The 17820-nt window shown below is 37.4% G+C and overlaps 1 protein-coding gene across 1 annotated transcript; it reads right to left on the minus strand.

The window, feature by feature from the left end:
- Positions 1 to 394: 394 nt before the first annotated feature.
- On the minus strand, positions 395 to 3584 carry LOC145095468 (uncharacterized). Its single transcript, XM_079033340.1, has 2 exons — positions 1085 to 3584; positions 395 to 936 (listed from the first exon to the last, which is right to left on the minus strand). Exons 1-2 carry the CDS (start codon positions 3582 to 3584, stop codon positions 638 to 640), a joined length of 2799 nt encoding a protein of 932 aa, XP_078889466.1. The 3' UTR covers positions 395 to 637.
- Positions 3585 to 17820: the final 14236 nt, after the last annotated feature.

The following is a 17820-nucleotide window of genomic DNA, read 5'->3' on the forward strand; positions in this document are numbered from 1 at the left end:
AGATTAAAGTATTTGGGTGGTACTCCCAACATTCTTTAATCGGATAAGACTCAGAGAGACAAGAATTTAGAATGCTTTGATGATGATTTCGTCTGTACCAGAAAATGAGACCAAAAACCGAATTTATGATCTTTGTCTGAAAATTGTTATATGACAGTTTCAAACTGTCATAAACTGTAAAAACTGACATAAAACGGAAGTTTGGATAAGGGTCAAACAATGGTCAATTCTCTGAAAATACGATTTTCTGATGCATTTTTTGTCATATGACAGCTCGACCCCAACCAGGGGCTCTACCCCTTGGACCCCGCTCCCAGGGGCGCTGCCCCCGGACCCCCGTTCGTTTAGGGGCTTCGCCCCTAAATGATAGTGTACTTTGAAAACTTGATCAAACTTAAACAAGTGTGTACTCCACACATTCCTTACTTGTTTAATATTTATCAAGATCACCTTTGGTCAACAAAGTAATCCTATTACACTTAAATAATATTGATGATAACAAATCACCAACAATAAGTAAAGTTTCTTCACAAGAAGGCATTCAAATGAATACATATTGACAAGATGAAAATAGGGAACTTGAGAAAAGTAAAGAACACTGAAAGTAGACTGTATTGATTAGGCAACAGATGTCAATTTAATGCAGATCCTTCATTAACATATTTGAAACTTGTTGCATTGTAGGTCTTTCTTGTGGATTGGAGTTCAAACATGCTCTTGAGAGACTCAGCACCGACTTAACTTGTTTCTCAACTTGTGATGAAGGAGGTGGTATCCGACTATCTCCCACATTTTCTGGCACCAAATAATCAGCAGACAATGTTGGTAAAGATGTTACGAGCTCTCCAGGATGCTTTCCCATAATCACTTCTAGTGCAACAACTCCAAAGCTATACACATCACATTTCTCAGTTGCGACCATTGTATAAGCAAGCTCTACATCCAAAAAAAAAAGACAAAAACAATAAAAAAGCTATATCAACCACACAAGATTCTAACATAGATACATATATGTACATATACATCTTTAGACACAACATGAAACTTAAGAAGATATATAAATACAGTCACAATATTCTGTTACCTGGCGCGATATAACCATAGGTGCCTGCAATTGCTGTCCAGTTAGATGAGTCTAGCTTTAAAAGCTTGGATGTGCCAAAATCAGAAATATGTGCCTCATAATCAGAATCAATAAGGATGTTGCCAATGGAAATGTCTCTATGAATTATAGGAGGTGAGCAGTCGTGATGCATATAAGCCAAACCATTGGCTACGGCCTTTACAATATTTACCCTTTTCAACCAATCCAATTCTTCTGCTAAGACATTGCTTCTTAAGATTGATCTAAGGCTTCCCTTTTCAAGGTATTCATAAATCAAAAGTGAGTGACGGGCATGGGAGCAATATCCATAGAGTTTCACTATGTGTCGATGCCTTATGTTCGTTAAAGCTTGTATCTCATTAAGGAATCCATTATGATCAACATTCTCAGATGATGAGTGAAGTTTCTTAACAGCAACCACATTGTTAGGTTGTAGCTCGGCTTTGTAAACAATGCCATATCCCCCGGTCCCAATACAGTATGCTTCATCAAAATCATCTGTTGCTTTCAATATATCATCATACGCTACTTTTCCATCAAAATTGGTAATGGAGAAATAATCACCTCTTTCTTCGTTCAATGGTTTCTGTGGAGAAATTTTCTTTTGTTTTTTATAAGCAATAAAGCCACATATCAATAAACCAAGTAAAACTGCCCCAATAAGAGGGAGCACAATTACAAGGATAAGTCTATGATGAAAGTGGTCATTTTTCTTCTTATTAATTTGACTTGCACAAAGTTTCATTCCTGTAACATTTCCACACAAACCTTGATTGCCTTGTATGGATGCATTCACAAAATTGGCACTGTCGGGAACTGGACCTGTGAGCTCATTGTAAGACAAGTCGACATCAATCCCAATAGGAAAATTTGTAAAAGCATTAGGAATAGAACCAGATAATCTATTATGAGAAAGATCAAACTTTCGCAAATTTTGCAAACTTTGAACTTCAGATGGTATCTCTTCTGTGAGCAAATTATGAGATAAATCAAGTTCTGTAAGCTGAACTAATTTACCAATCTCAGATGGAATTTTTTCACTGAGCTTGTTGTTACTGAGATTCAAGTTGTAGATGTATGTCCAATTACCAACACTTCTTGGTATCGAGCCATTTAATCTATTTGAAGACAGATCGATAGCAAGGAGATCATGCAGTGATCCAAGCTCCAGAGGTATAATACCTGAAAGTTGGTTATCAGCCAAAGACAGGTACAACATTCTTGTCATCTTGCCCAACTCCTTTGGGATCTGACCATTCAAATTATTTGAAGAAAGATTAAGCCTTCGTAGTTGAGTTAAATTTTCAAACTCTTGAGGTATGTAACCACTGATGTTGTTGTATCCCATATCTAAGGCTGTCAATTTCTTGCTTTTACTCCAGTTTTGAGAAATCTGCCCATGAAAATTATTATGACTGATATCAAGGTAATCTAAGCTTGGATAGACGCCAAAGCTATTCGATATATCTCCATTGAATTGATTTTGATCAAAACGAGCTCTAATTAAGCTAGGACAATTCCCTAAGTCTCTTGAAATAGGACCAGTGAATTGATTGCTATTTACTGTTAAAAACTGAAGCTTTCCTCGATGGCACAAATTTTTGGGCAAATGGCCAGACAATTGATTCTCGGCTACCTGTAGGGTAAGCAAGTCTAGACTTCCCAAACCTTGTGGAATTGAACCAGATAATTTATTGCGACCGAGGTATAGATACTGTAGGTTGCTCAGGTTTGCTAGTGATAAAGGAATTGAACCACTAAATTGATTTAGACTCAACGCAAGATCAGTGAGAGACTTCAAATTCCCAAGTTCATTAGGAATGCGACCAGAGAATTTATTGTTAAACAAATAAAGGAGATTCAAAGATGTCAAATTACCCAATGATGATGGAATTAAGCCTGATAGATTGTTTGAGGAGAGGCTTATGCCATTAAGTGACACCATGTTTCCTATTTCATTCGGAATGGAACCATATAGGTTGTTTCTGTAAAGGTCCAAGTCGGTTAGCTGGCGGAGGTTTCCTATTTCATGTGGGATTACTCCATAAAAATTATTCACTGAAATATTAAGATAGACAAGTTTGGACAGGAGTCGGATTTCTGGTGGGATAGGCCCAAAGAGATTGTTTATGCTGAGATCTAAATGCGTAAGATTGTGTAGGGAAGAGAATGAAAATTGGTGAAGCGTACCAGTTAATCTAGATGATGTGAGATTCAAATTTTGAATGATCCCATCAGCATTGCAAACTACTCCAAACCAAGCATTGCATGGAAACGATGCACTCGAATTCGTTGGGGGAAGAAGCCATGAAGAGAGCAACGAGTTGTTTGGGATTTCAAGGTTTGATTTCCATTTAAGAAGAGCATTGGCTTCATCCAAAGAAGCAGAAACAAAGTTTTGTATGGGGGAGAGTGTAATGAATAGTAGAGTTAGTGAGGAAAATAAGAAGTTTGAAGAAGACAATATTGGCTTTGCCATAATGGTTTCTGAAAGTTGAGGTATGTGTCCCTCCTAATTTATACTTGAACTACCTTTTTCTTGTGTCATTTATTTTATTTTCCCTAAATTGACAAGGTCACAATTTTTTCTGTCATATGGAAAGCATTTATGTGAAGATTTCATGTTCGATTTTTCCATAAGGAATATACAACTCCTTGAATTCCATATATCTACAATGTTATATGTTAATAATTGATCTAATAGTGCATTTGATATAACTTCCCCGTCAAACTGTATAAAAGTTAAATTGTCTACAAACACGTTTCGATTATTATTGGTTCAACAGACCGCGCAATTGTTAGAAAAACTTAATTAATGTAGCTTCACAATATAAAAAAAAAAATATGACTAATAACGTTACTTACTTAGCATGAGATCGACAAAAAATTCAATCTTTTGATGGCTAAAGTTGTTTTCTAAAGACTAGATGGAACGATGACAAAGCAAAATAGAGTCCTGTCTACTTCAGAATAACAGAATTAATTTAATGGTATGTAATTAATTCCTTTAGAATAGAAAAAAAGCCATCGAAGACACCCTGGAATGTTGATCTGTAAGTTGTTGGATTTGTTTGACAAATTACAAATTTTGGTCCACATCATTAATTTTCGGTAAACATTAATGACTTGTAACCATACATATTGTATTTCACGAATTCAATTGTCAAAGCACACTCTTTTTTTTTTTTTTTTAAGTCTATTAAAGTTTGGAAACAAAATCAACAACCATTTGTTTAGTATTATCTATTATCTATACAATAGGAATATTTATTGTTTGATTCGTTCTATTTTCTAGTGATAGATATATAGATATAGACAAACAAGTCCTCTCTAATAAATGAAGAGTTTTTTTGTCACTTGTCACACTCTCATGCATTATGCCACATGTCATTTTATCATAATTTTGAGATATATTTTTCACTTGTCATTTACTTCATTTATTATTATTGAATATATACCATTAATTTACTTTCTATAAATTAAACATACCATAATAAGTATATTAATTTCAAATTTTAAATTTTAAATTTCAAATTTCAAACTTCAATTTCAATTTTAAATAAATTTACAATTGAAACCTTCGTATTTAAAATTTAGTTATAATTAACACATTTAATATACGGGTCTGATAACTAAACACATAATTTTAATTTAATTTTTTCATTTTTTTTAATTTATACTTATTTCAAATTTATAATTTAAATAAAACTTCATGTTTAATCATTTGTATTTACCATTTTGTTTTAATCAACCCGCATATTATACGGGTATCACAACTAGCGTTATATATAAATCAGTTTTTTGATCCGTCAAAGCAGTTATAGAGACACAAATCTCCACTAAAAATGCAGAGATAAACTATATATATATATATATATATATATATATATATATATATATATATATATATATATATATCCGGTAAAAAAAATTTTTGGTAGGAAGGTAAGAAATTTTTTTCGACTTATTTTTTTGGCAAAAAAAACAAATGAAACACTAAATGAATCAATAATAACATGATTCACCAAAAAAATCCCGAAAAAACATTTCGATGATTCATTTTTATGATGATTTTCTTGATATTCACTAAAATTGTCAGAAAAGTGAATTTTTTTCTTGATTTACATAAAAATGAATCATGAAGGTATTTTTTTCGAAACTTTTTCTTGTGAATCATCTTATTTTTGAATCATCTAATGATTCATTTCATTTTTTGCTAAGAGATTATGCATCTAAAAAAATTTCTTGTGAATCATCTTATTTTTCTTGTAAATGCTTTTAAAGGTATATATATATATATATATATATATATATATATATATATATATATATATATATATATATATATATATATATATATATATATATATATATATAGGGAAAAGTTCAATAGAGAACCATAATTATGGGTTCTTCAAGGAACCAAATCTTTTTTTCAATTTCTAAAGCTTATTCTTTATCGAAAGAAAAATTTAAAAATATCTAAATTCATATATTAACATTGTGAATGTGAAAAATATTTTTCAGTTTCACCGTATGAATCCAGATTCACGTTGTGAATTTTCAAAGATTCACATTGTGAATTTGACGTAAAAAAAACAAAAAAAAAATTAATTTTATATCATTGGAAAAAGGATAAAAAGTTATTAATTTCTGTATTTTTAGTTTTTTATTTTTTTTTGATAAAAAATAAGTTCTAAAAGTTGAAAAAAACATTGGTTCCTTGGTTAATTATGATTCTCTATTGAACCTTACCATATATATATATATATATATATATATATATATATATATATATATATAGGCAATATACATTACAGCCCCACCTAAGATTAGTTACTAAACCTATAAAATATGATGTTTTAACTTAGTAAATGTACTCGATTTTATATTCACTTGGTAAATATATCATCATCGATAACATTTCTTTCCTTAATTATCGTTTACCATCTCTATTTTCTTTCCTACATTATCGTTTATTACTTTACCCCAGTGAACATTACTTTTTTCCACTATCATGAAGATCAAAGATAATCAATATTCTTGCTACTTTATCTAAACTATTGTGTCGATCTTGAATCTATATCTTTAATTGTTAATCGTGAATCCCCTAACTGCAATCTTTATATAGTAAAACAACATATTTTCATAAGGTTTAGTACCTAAGCTTAGGTGGGGCTGTAATGTATATTCGCTTTCCTCATATATATATATATATATATATATATATATATATATATATATTGTTGCGACGTCATTCTGCTAGCGAGACTCCAGTTGGTTGAGGAATCTCCGGTTAGACACTATAGCCTACATGGAGAGTAAGAGACTTTCCCCTAGATGACACAGTGGCTGGTTATCAATGATATCTGATCATTCCATATGTCTTGTTAGGGTCTCTCCTCGACGCTCCTTCATGTTAGCTCGTAGTCTTAGTTGGGCAGTGTCATTCAATTATTCCTTCTTTAATATTTTCAAGCCAGCGGCCGCCTCGCTAGTCGAGATACCATTGCGTTTAGTCACGCCACGACGAGCCTCTATGGAGTACGTCATCATATATATATATATATATATATATATATATATATATATATATATATATATATATATATATATATATATAAAACGTCCCAACTCCTAAGTATAAATTTAAATTGTTTTTATTCATTTTGGTAGGGAAACTCGACGAGTTAGAGGCCCCAACTCGCCGAGTAGAGATTTAAATAGTCGCATAGATTTTAAAGGCAACTCGACGACTTGGAGCTGAGTGAGAAAACCCTAATTTTCAGGGTTTGTACCCTGTTTAAAGGACGTTAAGCCCTATATTCCACCTCCCTCATCACCTTAGCATCCTGAGAGAAACCCTAATCGAGCTATTATCGTCTGTGAGAGAGAGAGGCTAAAGGTGTGTTGTGGTGTATTCTTTGAAGGAGCTTGAGGAGCAAAAGGCTTAGAACGAGCAGGAGTTTGTGGATGCAACATTCTTTCAGTGTTAACGGCTATTTGGAGGTAAAAATCCACTAAATTTATCACTTGTTTGTTAGATCTCTTCATTAGAGAGTTTAGGGTCATTTCTACCTTCTTTTTGATTCATTTAGTTGTTGGAGCATGCTTTGAAGATGAGACTTCAGATCTGGACAATACTAGCTCCTTTAGGCCTAAAGATTCATGCTTTATCCAGTTTTGGCCAACTTCCATGCCTTAAACCCTTTATTGAGCTTTGTGTTGGCAAACATAGCTCTAGATGCCATGCATGGACATAAAGTTTGCAACTTTACGTGGTACTTCAGCCTTATAAGGCTACATCTAGTGTTTAGGGCCTTAGTCTTGCTTAAAAACGTCCGAATAAGAGAATGGCTTGAAGGAACTCGACGAGTTGGTTAGGGTTTTCCCCGATAGTCTGGATGCGTGACAAACTCGGTGAGTTGGTGAGACAACTCGGTGTGTTGAGATGGATTTTCCCTACTTTTCTCAGAACATAAGGAATTCGACGAGTTGCATAGATGCACTCGATGAGTTAGGTCAACATGGACTGTTGACTCGAGTGTTGATTTTCGTTGACTGTTAGGGTTTGGTCAAGTTATGGATTTTGGAGACCATGGAGGGGTAAAATGGTCTTTCACCCTTTTCGAGAAAAAGGAGTTAGCTTGGTAGTTCTTATTTTAGATTCTTAATTAGAGATGATTATTATATATGTAGGCGGAGTCTAGACCTACCGTTAAGTACGAGACATACTCGTTCTACCTATGAGGTGAGTCTTCTCACTATACTTACCTGAGTAGGTAATATTGTGTGATCAGAGGGTCTTATCTGAGTTATTGAACGGAGGGTCTTATGTGTTTATACTGAGTTATGTGATATTATGTATATTGTATATGTTCTTTATGTTGTATATTACTCCTGTGCCTTATTGAGTTATGACCGGAGGGTCCAAACCGAGTTGTGAGATCGGAGGGTCTTCACTGAGATACTGGACTGGAGGGTCCGACCCGAGCTGTGAGACCAGAGGGTCTTCACTAAGACACATTACCGGAGGGTCCTTATAAAGATATAGCCATGAGAGGCTAATTATTTGTGTGTGGTATTTTGGGGAACTAACTAAGCTTCGAGCTTATAGTGTTATGTGAAATGTGTTTAAGGTATTTTGGGGAACTAACTAAGCTTAGAGCTTATAGTGTTATAGTGTATGTACCCATGCAGGTACATACACTATATTGTCTAATAATTCACCCCATTCTAATTATTGGGTCCTTGATACAGGATGTGGTATTCACATATGTACTGATTTGCAGGGACTAAGAAGAAGTGAGAATGTGGAGCATGGGAAGATAAACTTGATCATGGGGAATAGGAAAGCTTCGCCTGTCACCAAGATTGGAGTTTATTCTTTGTTGCTAAGTAGTGGATTAGTATTATATTTGCATAAGTGTTGTTACTCGTTTGAAATTGCGAGAAATATTATTTCCTTTCATGGTTTGTAAAAACAAGGTTTTACCTTTTCATTTGATAATGATAGTGATGGTATTAATGCTTTCTTTAATAATGTCTTTTATTTTAAAGCATTACCTTATGATGGTGTATATGAAACTATGTCGTTTGTAGATAACTTAGGAAATAATGTATTACATATCGATTCTTCCATTAGTTTGGATAAAGCATCCTTGTGGAATTTTCGTCTTGTACATCTTAACAAGAAACGCATAGGGCAACTCCAGAACACTGGAGTCTTGGAGTCATTTAACTTAAGGTCAAATGATAGTTGCGAGTCTTGTTTGCTTGGAAAAATGACAAAGCCACTCTTCACTGGTACTTGTGCTAGGGGTGAAGGTTTGTTGGACCTCATACACATAGATGTGTGTGGACCCTTCAGAACCGTCACAAGGGATGCTAACCACTTCTATGTGACTTTTACTGATGATTACAGTAGATATGGTTATGTCTACTTAATGAAGCATAAGTTAGAAACCTTTTAAAAGTTCAAAGAGTTTAAAAAGGAAGTGGAGAATTAATTGGGCAAGAACATTAAGATGCTTCAATCTGATTGAGGAGGAGAGTATCTTAGTACAGAGTTCCTTGACTATCTTAAGGAATGTGGAATTGTTTCACAATTGACACCTCCCAGAACACCACAGCTTAATGGTGTGGCTGAGAGGCACAATCAAACCTTGTTGGACATGGTTCGTTCCATGATGAGTGGAGCTTCGTTACCAATCTCATTCTGGGCGTATGCCTTAGAGACTGTCGCCAATATCCTTAATCTAGTCCCTACCAAGAAGGTTGCCGAAACACCTCATGAGATGTGGACTGGGAAAGTTCTCAAATTAGACCACATCAAGATTTGGGGTTGTGAGGCTTTCGTGAGACGTGAGACTCAAGACAAGCTCGAACCTCGAAGTGAGCGGTGTATTTTCATCGGCTACCTACAAAACTCTTTTGGTTACCTCTTCTACAGACCCGGTGAGAATGTGGTATTTGTGGCAAGGAGATGGGTCTTTCGAGAGAGAGAATTTATAAACCAAGGAGACAGTGGGAGGCAAATTGACTTTAAAGAGCTTCAAGAGTCAAGTGGTGAAGCAACCTCAGACACTAGATTTCGAAATCTAAAGGCTTAAGGAAAGGATTTGAAAATCTTTTTCAAACTTTTGCAAATTAGGGTTTGGAAACCCTAATCTCGAAAATCCTAGCCTCCTAGGGTTTATTGGCAATAAACCGCATTATGTCAAGTTCATAAAATTTTATAATACTAATTTAAAACAAGTTAACCAAAGGCTCTGATACCACTGATGGGTTTTGTACAAACAATCCTATGTGTGCATGCAACCCTAGAATTGGATCTATGTTTTCACTATTAGATACACAACATTATGAACACATAATAAAACCCTAATGATGATTACCATTATCTAAATTCACCAAGAAGGTTAGATTACATACCTCTTGTTGTTATATTGTAATAACAACTTTAATTCTTCAAACCCTAAGTCTTGAAAGCAAGCACCACAAGTGTAGTGCCTCTAATGGCTCACAAACACCACAAGCAATTGGAGAAGATATAAAGAGAGAAGAGGGAGGTAGAAATCGGCTCTATGATCTCTTAGAATCAAGTGGACGAATTCATGAGGCTTTAGGGGTCTTTATATAGGGTTGAGATTAGGGTTTCAGTCCTTATCCTTATCTAGTTGCTTGTCCACCAAGTAACAATAAGATAAGCCTTGAAAGCCCATATCTTTGGACGATTTCAAGAATTCATATCCTCTAGATTTCGTCCAACCCATATCTAGGATAATCCTTACCCTACTTTGTAACTATAACATAATTACAATTTAGCCCCTCTAGTTTAATTAATTACACTTGATCACAAAATTAATTCCTAATCAATTATTGAACAATATTAATTAAACAAATATGATTTCTCCTTTAATATATTATTCTTATAACATATTAATAAATAATAATAACCTCTCTCTCTTTCTCTATTATTTCTCCAGTCAAGTTGCTTTGGGGAAGGTAACCCAAAAGGACCATGCACAATCGCGTCAAGTACTTACGAAATATGGTTACAGGCTTAGACACTAATCCAACAGTTAGGGCACCATTTGACCACTTTATAGGAGTTTACGGACCAGGAACCATTCCTTGGGGGGTTTATGGCCGTAATCTCCTAAGGATGTGGTTTTGTTCAAGATTAAGGTCCCTAACATAATGGGTGTTGGTTCTAGACATCATTCCAAGGCATGGGAGGTGTTTTAGGCGAATTTTAACACCTTAAATGGTGTTCACGGCCCATGAATGAGGTTTTACGGTCCAAGCATGTTCTTGGGCCGTAAACTCATGTTTACTCCCCAAATGGAATGATTTTGGTGTTCTAAGTCCATTCATGTAAGCCCCTAAGTCATAACTAAGCTCTAGAAGTGGTTTGGAAGGGTTTTGGGGCTCCAAAACCCCATTTATGGGTGTTTGCGGTTTTGGGGCTGTTCCAAGACCGTAAACACATGTCTTTGGTCCTTTTGGATGATTTTGACACAAATTTCTAAGTTAAACAAGCTAATCTATAAGCTACGATGGATTACTTACCAATTTGGAGCTTGAAATGGGTGGTTTTGGATCAAAACTTGGATTGTAGAGAGAGAGTAGAGAGAGAGTGAAAAAGCTTCAAACGAAGTCCTCTCAACTATATATATGGTTTAATTTTGAGGCGCGGTGGAAATCTACCCGATACTGACGTTAAACGAGGCTTATGGTCGTACCCGATTAAGTGTTTGTAACCCGACATGGCCGTAACTAAAAGTTTTCCAATTGAATATCGAAGATGTTTTCACGTGTTTCTAATGTGTTTGGACACTCATGAAGTCATAATAAAAGTCTCAATTTAAATGATTTAATCCAAAAACGTAAACGAAACAATTCGATAAAGACGAGTTTTATTGACAAATATGGGTTATAGTGATGGAATAAACTTCGGGTTGTCACATTATCCCCCCGTTAGAGGGAATTTCGTCCTGAAGTTCAAAATTAGGATATGAATCATGGATTTGGAAAGAGATGCGGGTATTTCTGTTTCATCAAGTCTTCGTGCTCCCAAGTGAATTCGGGTCCCCGCTTGGCATTCCAGCGAACCTTCACTATCGGGATGCAGCTTTGTTTCGTACATTTGATCTCTCGATCCATGATTTCGATTGGTTCTTCCACGAAGTTCAAGTTTTTGTTGATTTCAATTTCATCAAGAGGGATCACGAGGGTTTTATCGGATAAATACTTTTTAAGATTAGAGACGTGGAAGACGGGATGGATGTTGCTAATATCTTAGGGTAATCGGAGTTTATAGGCTACAGGACCGATCCTAGTGAGGATCTCGAAAGGTCCGATATACCTCGGGTTAAGTTTCCCGTGCTTCCCAAAATGTATCGTGCCTTTCTAGGGTGAGACCTTCAACAGGACACGATCTCCAACCTGGAATACCATAGGTTTTCTTCGATTATCGGCATAACTCTTCTGTCTATCTCGTGAAGTTTTCAGTCGTTCTCAGATTTGGATAATCTTCTCGGTGGTTTTGCAGATGATTTCAGAACCAATGAGAGCACTGCCGGGGACTTGACTCTTGGCTAGCTGCGTGTCCTCTACATCGGCCCAGCACAGAGGGGATCTGCACTTGCGTCCGTAGAGGGCTTCGAACGGGGCAGCCTTGTCACTGGTGTGGTAGCTGTTGTTATATGAGAACTCGATCAAGATCAAATGTGTGTCCCATGACTTTTCGAAATCAATGATACATGCTCTCAGCATGTCTTCCAGGGTTTGGATAGTTCTCTCACTCTATCCATCTGTCTGAGGATGATAAGTCGTGCTCATGTCTAGTTTAGTTCCAAGAGCCTTCTGGAGGGACTGCCAAAATCTGGAGGTAAACCTGCTATCTCGATCGGAGATAATGGACACAGGCACACCGTGTAGTCGTACCACCTCTTGGATGTAGATTCGCGTGAGTCTTTCCATCTTGAATGATTCTCTGATCGAAAGGAAGTAAGCGGATTTTGTCAAACGATCGAAAATTGCCCAAATGGTATCGTACCCACTCAGAAATCTGAGTAACTTGGTGATGAAATCCATGGTAATCATCTCCCATTTCCACTCGAGTATTTCGGGCTGCTGGAGCAGACCCGAGGGCTTCTGACTGAGCTTCTCGGATCTATGTGGATAAGTGGGAATAGATGGTCATTTTCAACGTCTTCGCCATGTTGCTTAAGCTTTCCTTTCGGCTAAGGGTATCTGCTACCACACTGGCCTTGCCAGGATGGTAGCGGATTTCGCACTCATAAACACTGAGCAACTCTAACCATCTCCGTTGCCTCATGTTTAAGTCTTTCTGATCGAAGATGTGCTGCAGGCTCTTATAGTCAGTAAAGATCGTGCACTTGGTTCCATAGAGATAATGTCTCCAAATCTTCAGTGCAAAGACTACTACTCCTAACTCCAAGTAGTGAGTTGTATAGTTGGCCTCGTGTGCCTTCAGCTGTCTCGAGGCATAAGCAATAACTTTTCCTCTCTGCATAAGTACACAGTCTAAGCCCTGATTGGACGCATCGTAGTAGACAACGAAGTCCTCCGTCCCTTCGGGCAGGGACAGGATAGGTACGCTGCACAAGGCTTGCTTTAACGTTTGGAACGCAGTTTCTAGCTTTTCACTCCAACAAAAGGGTACACCTTTCTGTGTCCAAGTAGTTAGGGGTTTGGCGATTCTAGAAAAATTTTGGATGAATCTCCGATAATAGCCGGCGAGACCCAAGAATTGATGGATTTATGTGGGTGTCTTCGGTGCCGACCAATTCTCTATTGCTTTGATCTTGGAAGGGTCCACGTGTATACCCTACTCGCTTACCACGTGACCAAGGAAGGTTACCTTCCGAATCTAGAATTCGCACTTGGAGAATTTCGTGTATAGCTTTTCAGATCTAAGAGTTTCCAACAGTAATCTCAAGTGTTGCTTGTGATCTTCTTCACTTCTAGAGTAGACAAGTATGTCATCAAAGAACACGATGACGAACTTGTCCAAAAAAGGACGACACACCCGGTTCATCAGGTCCATGAACACTGCTGGTGCATTGGTTAGACCGAAGGGCATCACTACGAACTCGTAGTGTCCATACCGAGTCCTGAAAGCTGTTTTGGAAACATCACTCTCATGAACTCGTAACTGATGGTACCCTGACCTAAGGTCTATCTTTGAGAAGTAGCTGGCTCCCTGGAGTTGGTCGAAGAGGTCGTCTATTCGAGGAAGAGGATATCGGTTCTTGATGGTCAATTTGTTCAACTCGCGGTAGTTTATACACATTTGGAAGGATCCATATTTCTTCTTCACAAATAATACTGGGGCTCCCCAAGGTGAGGAACTTGGTCTGATGAACCCTTTATCGAGTAGCTCATTGAGCTAGCTGGATAACTCCGACATTTCTGCTGGCGCCAATCGATATGGGGACTTGGCTACGGGGGTAGCTCCAGGAATTAGGTCGATGCGAAACTCAACTTGACGTTCAGGAGGAATTACCAGGAGTTCTTCAGGAAAGACATCAGGAAAGTTACAGACTTTAGGAATGCTCTCGAGGTCTTTAACTTCCTGTTTCTCGCTGATTACATGGGCTAGGAATGCATGGCACTCCTTTCGCAGAAGTTTTTGAGCTTTGATGCATGAAATGATGCGAATATTGGAGCTAAGCTTATTGCCATAGATTATGAGAGTCTGGCCAAAGGGGAGATTGAGACGGATGCTTTTTCGTAACAAAGGATATCAGCACGATTGGGGCTTAACCAATCCATGCCAATGATAACATCGAAGTTTTTTATGGACACTGGCATAAGATCGATGGGAAAGGAATGATCGTTGAGGGTAAGGGTACAACCTATGATTATATCGTTAGCGTTCTCTTTCTCACCGTTAGCCATCTCGACGGTAAATGTTTTGGCTAGTGGTTGAGGATTTGGTTTAAGAAGATGTTTGAAGGAATGGCTAACAAAACTTCTTTCAGCACCAGAATCGAAAAGGATGCAAGCATAAGATTTTTTGAGAAGGAACGTACCTGAGACAACGGTGGGATCGGCGACTACCTCCTCTCGTCCCATAGCTAGGACTCTCCCGGTGTTACCAGCTGTTGTTGCCTTGGGGCAGTTCCTCTTGAAATGCCCGATTTCACCACAACCGTATTAGGCCTGGCCGACACCCACTCTGGAAGATTGATTTGTTGGTTGGGTTGGTGTCTTGCAGTTTTTCGCAGTGTGACCCTTTTTGCCACAGTTAGAGCATGACAAATCACGGCATGGGCCGGGGTTATGGTGGTATTTACACTTGTCGCATCGGGGAAGGGTACCAGCATACCTACTAGTAGGTGTTTGAGCTGTGGATCCGACGACAGAAACAGCAGCAGGGATAGTAGTAGCATGGACTTCTACAGTTTGCTGCTTCTTCGAGGACTCCTGAGAAGGCTGACTCTTCTTCTTCTTCCAAAATTTTCTTTTCTCACCACTCCTCTTTGTCGGTTCGAGAGTGGTAGCTGCTTTCTCAAGGTCATCACTATGGTCACTCAAGGTTTGCGCTAAGCATTTGGTGCTGTCGTAAGTCTCTGGCTTCGCAGCTAAAATGTTTCCCTTTGTTGGCTGGGTCAGCCCCCAGATAAATCTCTCAATCTTTTTACTCTCCGGGGTAACCATTCCCGGATAGAGTAGCGCCAAGTCATCGAATCTGGAAGTGTAAGCGGCGATATCGGAACCCTTCATCTTTAGGTTCCAGAGTTAATGCTCTAGTTTTTGCATTTCACCCCGAGGGCAGTACTCTGCAAGCAGAAGTTCCTTCATGGCCTCCCAACCCATAGCATTGGCTACAGGTAGGGTTAAGGATTTGACTCGGCCATTCCACCAAGTCAAGGATTTATCGGTGAACATGCAGGCGGCGAACTTCACTTTGTCAACTTCAGAACAAGCACATATTTCAAAAATAGATTCGATTTTCTCGAACCATTGAGTTAGGGCGATAACACCTCCAATGCCATCAAAAGATGTAGGTTTCGCATTCATAAAATATTTATAGGAACACTCCTTCTGGTGTCCCTGACTACCTTCCTGGTTTTGAGATTAGGTACCACCTCCTGGACCACCGGAGCCACCAGGGTTCATTTGAGACATGGCGGCTTCCACTGTGGCAGTAACAGCTGCCTGGAACATCATAGGATCAAATTGAGGAGGAGGTGGTGGCGGACGGTTGTTGTTCTTTGAACTGTGGCCCTTTCTCGGAGGCATCTTGATCTAAAATGATCAGGAAGAGAAGATGGTAAGTCCTCTGAATTGAATCAAGAGATATGAAACAAGAGATATCTCATCATGAAAGATAAAGTGTTCTATTATGCGATAATATAGGAAATTTAACAAGGCAAGAAGTTATCACTAAAGGAATGAATGAGTAGCAACACTTGAATGAGGACTTCTATAACGGATTTGGCTTAAGAAATACTCCCATAGTATTTCATGTTTCGATGAGACGATGACTCATTTCTTGGATATTGGGTAAGTTTTAGGCCTGTTGAACACCACAGTCACTCCCAAGCACATGTTGGCCGTGTCTCGAATGAATATAGTTGATCAGGCTATATTGAACCTAGACACGACTACATAAGTGCCCAGGTTTAACCGCAGCACCAAACACCCAATTACTTATGTTTTGTTCTACTCGTAGTTACGGATTCCTACGGTTAGGTATTCTTGTATGCTTTTGAAAAACACTTATATTTTAAAGTATACTTTTAGTTCAGAGCACTTCGGCCCCTTAGTGTTTATAGTCTCATACCATGTAATGTTTGGTATACTTATTTCACGATAAACAAGGGCTCTGATACCAATCTGTCACACCTCGAAACCGAAGGCAGAAACATTCCGGGGCGGAGGTGACATCATGTTAAGTATCACAACCAATGTACATAGCAATCATAGTAAACATAACCATTACATTACATAGAAGTATTTAAATTTGTTTTTAAGTAAAGTGATACAAGTTTTATACGTATACATCATATGAACAAAAGCTAAGACGAGACTTCTATATGCCCTGTCTTCTCCAAAAGATCGCGGGGTACCTGTCTAATGTGGACCTGAGAATACAAGCAGTTTTGAAAATCAACATGAAGCTGGTGAGTTCATATGCGGTTTGTTTCTGAAAATGAACAAGTTTCCTTTGGTTTTCTTTAAAAGTTATTATCCAAGAAAATCTCATATTTTCTTATAAGTGAAGTTTAGTTATCCATTTGTTACACGGTTTTGTTAAGAACAGTTCAGTTATCCCAGGAAAAACCCTTATTTTTCTTAAAAGTTTGTGGTTGGTTATTGATTCAGAACGCAGTGTACAAGTATCTACCATACTAAAAGTGTTTGTATGAAGTTTCCTGAAAGTCTGGTTATCCTTGAAAAGTACATTAGTTTTAACACGTATATAAAACTAATAAGTAAGTAGAAAAGTTTTCATAATCTAGATTTCGAGTTCCATAACCATACAATAGACTAGATAAGGCTGGGAACGGGGCCCATATCGTTTTATGTCTTTTGTCACCCTTGGACCTTTCGGTCTGACTGTAGCTAGCAGCCAGGTGCGGGGTAGTCAATCCCGTATAGATCTATACACTCAAGTCACGTTCTCCCTCCAGGAGATTCTGGTTACAGGGGTAGTCTTCCACTCTCATATCTAGGGGGAGTGTTAAACATGACGTGTCTCTAATCTTAAGATTAATAAATTTAAAAGTAATAATACATAAAATTTTGTTTTATTAGTCCTTCACTCTCGTATCTAGGGGGAGTGTTATCAAGGATATAAAGTTCTAAGATTAATGTTATTGGTCCTTCACTCTTGTATCTAGGGGGAGTGTAGTCAAGGACGTATCAAAAGTTGTAAGTTTAATGTTAAAGGTCCTTCACTCTCGTATCTAGGGGATGTTATCAAGGACACATCAAAAGTTCTATGATTTTAACAGTAATGATGTGAACAATCATTTGTGAAATATAAAAACATAACATTTTATAATGAGTTTCGCAATTAGTTTGAAAACTAATTATGCAAGTCAAACGGTTGGTTAATACGGTTTTCAATGTTAAAAGCATACGGAATATGAAACATTTCAAATGAAATAATAAGTTTGACTACAAGATTTCCTTGTACTTTTGCTTGTATCCCCCCCTAAAAACATTGAAAA

This window comes from Lactuca serriola, chromosome 3 (assembly GCF_051521515.1).
Source record: "Lactuca serriola cultivar US96UC23 chromosome 3, Lser_US96UC23_V15, whole genome shotgun sequence".
Classification (NCBI taxonomy): Eukaryota; Viridiplantae; Streptophyta; class Magnoliopsida; order Asterales; family Asteraceae; genus Lactuca; species Lactuca serriola.

What these genes read in the sequence shown, in the direction of transcription:
- LOC145095468 (XM_079033340.1), bottom strand. Translation starts at nt 3,584, where the DNA reads ATGGCAAAGCCAATATTGTCTTCTTCAAACTTCTTATTTTCCTCACTA. An exon ending in CTATGGTTATATCGCGCCAG is followed by an intron (nt 937 to 1,084) that starts GTAACAGAATAT and finishes TTTTGGATGTAG; the next exon opens with AGCTTGCTTATACAATGGTC.